The 9181-nt window shown below is 42.0% G+C and overlaps 1 protein-coding gene across 1 annotated transcript in view; it reads left to right on the forward strand.

Annotated features, from left to right (window-relative positions):
* Or2c1 (olfactory receptor family 2 subfamily C member 1) overlaps positions 1 to 6379 on the forward strand; it is a 19729-nt gene extending 13350 nt beyond the window's left edge. The window contains exon 3 of the mRNA XM_078024525.1: positions 160 to 6379. Within this exon, the coding sequence (XP_077880651.1) occupies positions 4502 to 5440 (939 nt within the window). The 5' untranslated portion in view covers positions 160 to 4501 and the 3' untranslated portion in view covers positions 5441 to 6379. The remainder of the gene's footprint in view (positions 1 to 159) is intronic.
* The last annotated feature ends 2802 nt before the right edge of the window (positions 6380 to 9181 follow it).

Below are 9181 nucleotides of genomic sequence, written 5' to 3' on the forward strand. Positions count from 1 at the left end.
CTTGCTGAATTTCCCAGTGGCTGGACATTGAGATTCTCCAGTCTCTCCTCAGGATGGATTTGAAGTCAAATAGATCCACTATTAGAGGCTCTGCATCTACTAGCCTTTTGCCTTTGGTCAAGTAGTTAATGCCTCTCAACCTTATTTCCTCTCTTGTAGAACAGGAAGAATAATGTTTATCTGGCATGGTGGTTGTGATCATGTTTGTGAACTGCTGAGTACAGTGTCTGGCATGCAGCACAAGCTACCAGGTGGTGCTCACCATCATGAGAGAATGTTTGGAGTCTGCCCACTGGAAGGAGAGCCCCACTGGTCAGGTATCAGGCCAGTCTTGCCAATGCCTATGCCCTCTCTCCAGCACCTGGCACACTGTATATTCTCAGTTTTTGTTTGTTTGTTCAGCACTGGGGATTGAACCTAGGGCCTCCCACATCTAGAGTCCACCACTGAGCTACATCCTCAGGTAAGTATCTATTTCTCCAATTAATGAGGTTTCTAAGTCAGCTATTTAGGGGATTACTCATTTTCTGTAACATCTAATGCCCTACCAGATCGCCAGCTTCCTCCTATGCATTTATTTAGAAGTGGTTGTAAATTTGCTTTTTATACAGCACTGTATGATAATATCTAAGTTTCATGTCCCTATTTATGGTTTTGTTAGGACCAAGATAGGGGGCCTCCTTTCTCTGCCCTCACCCCACAAAAAGAGCTAAAATTCAAAGAGATATCTTATAGATGAAGAGTCAAAACAGTCTCTCCCTTTGCACAGGACAGCTGGCTTCTACCTGGTACCAAGAGCCACCTCTGGGCCACACCTGTCTAACACCAGTCAAGTCACATGGTCACTTCATACTTGGTCCACTCTTGTGCATGGGGGATAATAGACCTGACCCCTCTGCTGTAAAAAATGTTTTAAGAACTAAGTTAGCTAGCATGTAAACAGGTAAAAAGAATAAAATTATATACACAGTGAGTATTTAATGAATGCAACTATTCTTACTTCTAGTTCAATTAGTGCTCTGTGTTCAGGGAGGGAGTCCAAGTAGAAGACGAAGTGTGTTCTTCAGGGACACCATTTTCCTGTGTCCTGGCCACTAGGGCCTTTTGTGCTAATTGCATGGTAGGGGTGAGAGGGCTGAAATCCCCGCCTTGGGCCCTGCTGAGAGCCAGGCATTAGGGCAGCAGACCCAGGCTGCTCAGAGGGTCAGGACCAACGACAGTAGCTGCTCGGCACAGGAGGACAGTGCCCACAACACCTGCTCCAAGTTCCACACTTGCCTTCTCCATACACCGAGCATTGGGCAGAGGAACAACTCGGGAATCCTGAAGCCAAAGGTATAGTTCCATAAACACTTCCTAGATTTCATTATTGAAGAACAGAGAGCATAAGGGAGAGGCAAAGGGAGAGTGAATACAAGGAAAGGGGAGCGAAAGGGAGAGTGTTAAAGGTCTTTCAAATATTCTGCTTTGTGTTCTTCCTTTAGGAGCAAGGCAGGGCCGTGTGATATTAGAGCTGCAAGCTCTGATAGACTCATGACCTTCTTCATCAGCAAGGAGGCAAAACAGGAAGAAAAAAAAACCCAACAGGCGAAAGAAGTTTTATAATATCTTAAGAACCCCTTAGCAAAAGTCATTTGTAAGAGAATCCAGGAGACAAGATGGGCATTTCTTTTGTTGTTGTTATTGTTGTTTTAAATATATTTTTAGTTTTTGGTAGACCATTATTTTATTTATTTACATGCAGTGCTGAGAATCAAACCCAGTGCCTCACACATGCCAGGCCAGTGAGCTACCACTGAGTCACAGCCACAGCCCCCAGACAAGATATGTATTTCTTAATCTGACTTTAAAATCCCAACCTGCCTAGCACAGTGGTGCATACCTGTAATCCCAGTACTTGGGAGGCTAAGGCAAGAGATCACAAGTCTGAAGCCAGCCTCAGCAACTTAGCAAGACCCTGTCTTTAAATGAAAAGCTGGGCTGGGGATGTGGCTTAAGCAGTAATGTGCTCACCTGACATGCGTGGGGCGCTGGGTTCGATCCTCAGCATCACATAAAAATAAAACAAAGATGTTGTGTTAAAAACTAAAAAATAAATATTAAAAAATTATCTTTCTCAAAAAATATATTTAAAAAAAGGACTGGGGCTGTAGCTTGTGATATGTCCCTGGGTTCAATATCCAGTATCAAAATAAAACAAAACCCAAACTAACCATCGAAAAAACCCTTTTTGTATGCATAACCCTGCCCTAGGAACAGAATCCTCATGCATAAAATCTTAAGCAGAGTTCAGTGCCTACAGGCAGGTCGATTCCTAAGGAGAAAGAATTTACCACTATGTCATCAAGTCAACTCTCACAAAGTTGTAACAGCTTCTCCTGCTTTCTAATTTTAAATTATTTATTTATTTGTTTGTTTGCTTATCTGTTTATTTATTTATTTTGTTTGTTTGTTTCCAGCAAGCTCAGGTGTTTAAAATCATATCAGAACAGTGAAAATATTATCTGGAAGGAACATCCCAAACTTCCCAAGTAAACTTACAGACAGGTAAAGGTTAGAGCCATCTGTGCACTAGGTGAGTGATTCCTAAAGATCCTCCACCTTGGGCTTCCATGCCCAAACTGCATGCCCATGCAGGGTGGAAAGTTCAGTATCATCCTTTCTGAACTCTTTCTAAAATGCCAATGCTTCTGGGTTAACTGAAAACTCCCAGATGATTAGAGAGAACCAGGAAATTTCAAGGGAAAGAAAAGGCCCCAAAGGTCCGTGGAGTTGATGAACACAAGCTTGTGGTTATCATTGTGTTTGCTCGGGGATTTGTCCAGCTCAGGCCAGGAGTCCAGATGGTCTGGTGCTTCCTCTAGAGCTCATGGAACAGCTTCTCCACCCTAGAAATGGCCTTTCTGTTCCCATTTTGGCATGTTTATTCCTTAGCTAAAAACTGCTTGGAAGACACAAAGCAGGGACTGACAGGAACTGTGGCACTGCTGGACAACCAGGGAGCACAAGCCATGCAGAATGAGCAACTCGGGGAGGACGGGCAGCAGTGCCTGTCTTTCTTTCCTCTAAAGGGATTCAAAGGGCTGGGCACCTCAACCAGCAGCAATTAGTAAGACAGGCATCAGCAAGAACTTCGGAACAGAAAGATGAGTTGATTATAAGGCTAGTTACTTAATCCATGGCTCTCTTAGGTCCTGGATGAAGCAATCCTCTCTTCCTTTAGGGGGGGTCAGAGGGAGGTTGGAACACCCTCTGTCAGTCATTATCCCTGACTCTGTGGAAGTACTCAACTACTGACTTAAAGGCAAACATTTGAAAGGAATTTCCTTTCTTAACTCCTTTGGATTCTAGCATCAGGATCTCCACTATTTTTTGCTGTGTGTTGATGAAAAGGAAAATTCCTGGGATTCTTAGCCAAGAGGTATGGCCCAGTGGCCCCTGCCTCGTGTACCAGAAGGAGCTAATTGCAACCTCACACTGCTTTAAGTAGCATTTCTTGTCTTTGAACCACAGTGCTGAAAAATAAACAGCATTCCCTCCCAGTTGTCATATCCAAATGACCCTCAAAACTATTTCTGTTTTATTCTCAGATTCATTTGTTAGTCAAAAGAAGAGGATGGACCTTGGTTTATGATCTTCAGAAAAGCCTATATCCTGTCCAAGGAAAGAGACACTAATTGGTCCATTGTTAACAAGAGCATATTTGTGAGACATTAAGAATTATCCCATGGTTTAGAGGTGGGCATAGCAGTCATACATGGCAAAGGTCAGGAATTTCCTCTGACATATTCTAGTTTTCCTTACTGATTATGGATATGTGTTGGCTGATTTAACTCTTTTTGGGGTAACCCCCATTTATATCTTCAACCTGTTCCACTTAAACTTGTTTTGGCTTTTTGTGAAGTTCTACATTTGCCTCTTTTAACTCTTATATTCATATCTTCTGTATTTGGTGAAAGAGTCTATATTCAATGTTACCATTCTTTTCATGATTTTATAGATTCATCATGTTGTTCCTCCAATTTCAGCTTTCTAGATTAGGATTTTTCACCTGAGATGAGAGGGACAGCAAAGAAGGGAAAGGAAACTGATCAGAAACTTCTGGGGAGCTTTTCCAAATTCAGTGTGTCAGCTTTCCCTTTCCTGAGCATATCAAAACTTGGCTGGGGAAATTTTTATTTTGAGAATTTCCATATGATTTATTTCTAACAGCTCCCTCTGATGTGTTATAACCATTGTTCTGAACTGAAGAGCCCTAATCTCATTGTTCTGTCTTCATGCCTGTGCCAGTTCATATTTGACATTCAGATGTGATGGACAAGTTATTGGGGGGTTACAGTTAAAGACTGCAATCATAGAAGTTGGAATGGCCCATAACTGTAGAGCCCAGATAACCACTGGAACTTTCCTGAGCAGACCCACCAGTAGCTTCTTCTTCCCTTGCTTTTCTCGCAGCAGTTTTCCCTGAACAGAGTCTTCCAGTGACTGAAGGCAACCAGTGATGGAAGGGGGCAGCAACAGCTCCTCAGAGCGCTTCATTCTGATGGGTCTCTCTGACCATCCCAAGCTGGAGATGATCTTTTTCATAATCATTCTCTTCTCTTATATGCTGACCCTTGTTGGGAACTCAACCATCATCCTGCTTTCCCGCCTTGATGCCCGGCTACACACACCCATGTACTTTTTCCTCAGCAACCTCTCCTCCCTGGACCTCGCCTTTACTACCAGCTCAGTCCCCCAAATGCTGATCAATTTATGGGGCCCAGACAAGTCCATCAGCTATGGTGGCTGTGTGACCCAACTCTATGTCTTCCTTTGGTTGGGGGCTACTGAGTGCATCCTACTTGTGGTGATGGCATTTGACCGCTATGTGGCAGTTTGCCGGCCCCTGCACTACACAACCATTATGAATCCTCGGCTCTGCTGGCTGCTGGCTGCTGTGAGCTGGTTGGGGGGCTTGGGTAACTCTGTAATCCAGTCCACATTTACTCTGCAGCTCCCATTCTGTGGACACCGGAGGGTAGACAACTTCCTGTGTGAGGTGCCCGCCATGATCAAGCTGGCCTGTGGAGACACAAGTCTCAATGAGGCCGTGCTCAATGGTGTCTGCACCTTCTTCACTGCAGTCCCACTGAGTATCATCCTGATCTCCTACTGCTTCATTGCTCAGGCTGTGCTGAAAATCCGCTCTGTGGAGGGGCGGCGAAAGGCCTTCAACACTTGCCTCTCCCATTTAGTAGTGGTGTTCCTCTTCTATGGCTCAGCCATCTATGGGTATCTGCTTCCGGCTAAGAGCAGCAACCAGGACCAGGGCAAATTCATCTCCCTCTTCTACTCTGTGGTCACACCCATGGTAAATCCTCTCATTTATACTCTAAGGAATAAGGAAGTGAAGGGATCCCTGAGAAGGCTGCTGGGGAAAGGAAGAGAAGCTGGCTGAGAGATGAGGAAACTCCTTTGTTATTGTCTCTTCATTTCTGCACACTTTTTCTCATTATTTCTCTGGACAGGTGAGCATGAGGAGTACTAACCCCAGTAAATCAAGGCATATCCATGAATGCCCTGAACTGTTGGTACATGGTTAGTGGTATTTGATACAATCTATATTTACCAGAAATCCCACTGTGGGCTACAGATAACAGGGCAGATGTGTGTTGTCGAAGGCTTAGAAGGTATTGACCTATACAGTTCTGTCTCACTTTCTTTGTCATATTACTTATTGTGCCTTGTATTTCTGCAAAGTACTGTATGTTTCTAAAGAAAGCAAATTTACTTGCATTTTCTTCATGTTTCTATAATTTGATGAAATCAAATCATCTATTATTAACTGCATATGAAAACCTGCCAGAAGCTATCCATGAACTGTACATGAACCAAATCTGCAAGGAAACCACTGGGTAGGAAAGTCTGGTATCCAGGAACTCACAGCAGAACTCCTGCTGGTCTGAGATGACCCAGTACATGTGATATCCTATCTAGCTTTGCCAGTTCAACACTGCACTGGAGTTGGCGTGACCCACTGGAGCCACATAGACATAAAGCCTCTCAGAGATGGGTGTGGCTTGCCAAGATGCCAATTAACCTGTTGACTGCAGGACACCAGGAAGGAAGACTCCACCTGCTGAAATCTTATCCCTGCCTTTGATGTACTCTCCCTTAAATAAAGGACTGGAGCCATTTTCTAGTTGTTTGGTTCCAGCTCCTACCAGGACTGGAGAACCTATCAGGTACTCCATTAGAACCTATTTTCTGACTCTGGCTCTTAATTCTTAACTAATTATTTCAGACTTTCTTTTTCTTAGGTGACTCATCACCTCCTGAGCAGAAAACTACCCTGGCAGGGTGCTGGCAACCCCACAATAAAAACACAAGCAAATCATTTTTGTATCGTACCTATCCGTCATGTTCATCCCCCTCTCTTAGTCTCTTCTCAACACTATGTCTATTGAATTATGCTTCCCATCCACATATATCTCTATCATTTTATTTTTCCATATGTCTACATTCAAATTTCCCTTCTGTCTAGACTAGTATTTAATGAGAAAAGACAGGCAAAGTATTTGCCTTTCTGTTCTAGCCAAAGTATATGTCTTGATCTGATTTTATCAAAATCATCCTACCTGAAAGTCCTAGCCATCAGGTTTGCCCAGTATTTGGATATGCTGGTCTAGTTAGTGGGTTATAGAATGCCCCAAGATTCCTTAAGCAAGTTTAGGAGCCCAAGAAAGATCTACTGATAAGCCATGTCCTCTGCCGCAGCATCTAGCTTTTTATCTCTTCCGCTTGTAGAACTCAGCAACAGATCCAGCACACAATGACTCAAGGAACTCATGTATTGGAATCAGAATGCCAATGTGATTCTGCCCCTTACTAGAACTTGCAAAGTAATGGTCATGTGCCACTGCTGTTCATGTATTACCTCCCCGACAAGAAGCCAGGTTAATATGAGAAAGTTGCTTAGCAACTACATTACCAGAGAAAAGGAAATTGATAGGTTTTAGAACCAATTTCAAAAGGATCTTCAGTAGTTTCATAGCACTTAAATACATGCCTCATACCTAGTAGATGTTCAATAAATGCTTAGTCAGTTGAATTAGCAAATGTCACCAATCCTCATTTTATCCTAAGAACTGTTTGTCAAGTAGACCATTTTCATGTTTGCCAATTTGGTGTTATACTATCACTTTGATAGCATCAAACGAAGAATGATAGATTTTTTTTCATTTCTACATTTCCATAATTCCAAAGCTAATTGGAATAATCACATTCTCCTTTCTTGAATTCATTTTTTTCAGTTACAGATCAAATCCTGCTTTTTCAGTGTCTTACATAGCAATAGTGAAGAATGTCTCTAGGACTAGCAAACTAGAAGCATGATTTTGGTGAATTCGTCAGTTTAAAGTTTTGCATACTCAAAACTTATATTGATCATCACACTCAAATTACATCAAGTTCTCAGGAGGTAGGGTTATAATGACCAAGCTTGTAAAGCTGTTCTATAAGTCAGATTGCCAGCTGATTAATTTGTAAGAATAGTTAAGTACCAAGAAGACTGAACAGTCCTATCCTCAGGTCAGTTCATCTAAATTATGAAATATTGATAGGCATGATGGCACACACCTGTAATCCCAGCTTCTTGGAGCAGGAAGATCATAAGTTCAAGGTCAGCCTGGGAAACTTAGTGAGACCCTGTCTAAAAATAAAGTAAGCCAGGCACAGTGGTGCACACCTGTAATCCCAATGGCTCAGGAGGCTGAGACAGGAAGATCAGGGGTTCAAAGCCAGCCTAAGCAACAATGAGGGGCTGAGAAACTCTTGAGACCCTGTATCTAAATAAAATTAAAAATAGGGTTGGGGATGTGGCTCAGTGGTCAAGTGACCCTGAGTTTAATCCCTGGTACCAAAAAAACAAATAAATAAATAAATATAAAAAATAAAAGGGCTGAGGATGTAGCTCAGTGGTAAATCACCCCTGAGTTCAATCCCCAATACTGCAAAAAATCAATTAATTTTGAAATAACTAGATAAAATACAGAAGGGGGAAAAAGCATTCTTGAAACATTTTGGAGTTCTGCAGGGCCTCCCTAGGGGAAGTATGGGAGTTATAGAAGCTGTGAGACATAGGAATGAGGAGGAGAAAACACTAGCCTAAATTGGAAAGTGAGCACATCATGGGGTTTTCAGAGAACATTATCAAGATGTGCACATTTATGTTCCGTCCTCAATGGTGGGCATGAAGCAAAGTCAAAAATAGAAGGGAGGGGCTGGGTTTGTGGCTCAGTGGTAGAGCGCTTGCCTAGCATGCATGAGGCACTGGGTTTGATCTGATTCCCAGCACCACATTAAAAAAACTAAATGAACAAAATAAAGTTATTGTGCCCATCTACAACTAAATATATATTTTTTAAAATAGAAGGGAGACAGGTACTGTGCTGTACACCTGTAATCCCAGCTACTCAGGAGATTAAGGCAGGAGGCTTGCAAATTCCAGGCTAGTCTAGGTAATTTAGTGAGACCCTGTTTCAAAATGAATAATAAGTTTCCCAGGCTAGTTAGGAAAGGCTAAAATGTTAATTGTAAGAAAAGAAAATAGAAGCCATGTTTTGAAGACTTCTATTACAGCTCTGAATTGCATGCAGTTACTTGGGCAAGTGGGTCAGGGCCCAGTCCTGAGACAGGCAGAAGGGAAAAAATCCAGTAACAATATTTTCTCTATCAACGAATGAGAGTGGCAATCACGGGAGAGTGAAGAATTCCAAATGGGTAATATCAGTTAAAGACAACATAGCATAGAATATCAGTGTTCAGCCAGGCCTTAGAGATATACCATATGAGTATGTGGAAAAGGGTTCTTAAATTTTTGTGGAAGGGAAAGTAGACTATAGTGAATCAATGAATAAAAATAATGTGAGGTGACAAGCAACAACAATCATAGATGATAACATTATATTTCTGAGTGACCAGACAAAATAAAAGGCATATAATGGATGATTCTTCTTGACTGTTGTTTGGTACAGTCCCATTTCTAAATCATGTATAGTCTTTATAGTTTCTAAGGACAAGAATAAAAATGCTCTTTTATATGATCACATAAAAATAAAAATGGCTGTAACATAGCTCAGTGTTAAAGCACCCCTGGGTTTAGTTTCCAGTGCTAAAAAAGGACAAAAACGCAATTAAA

The sequence above is a fragment of the Ictidomys tridecemlineatus genome, chromosome 10 (assembly GCF_052094955.1).
Source record: "Ictidomys tridecemlineatus isolate mIctTri1 chromosome 10, mIctTri1.hap1, whole genome shotgun sequence".
NCBI lineage: Eukaryota > Metazoa > Chordata > Mammalia > Rodentia > Sciuridae > Ictidomys > Ictidomys tridecemlineatus.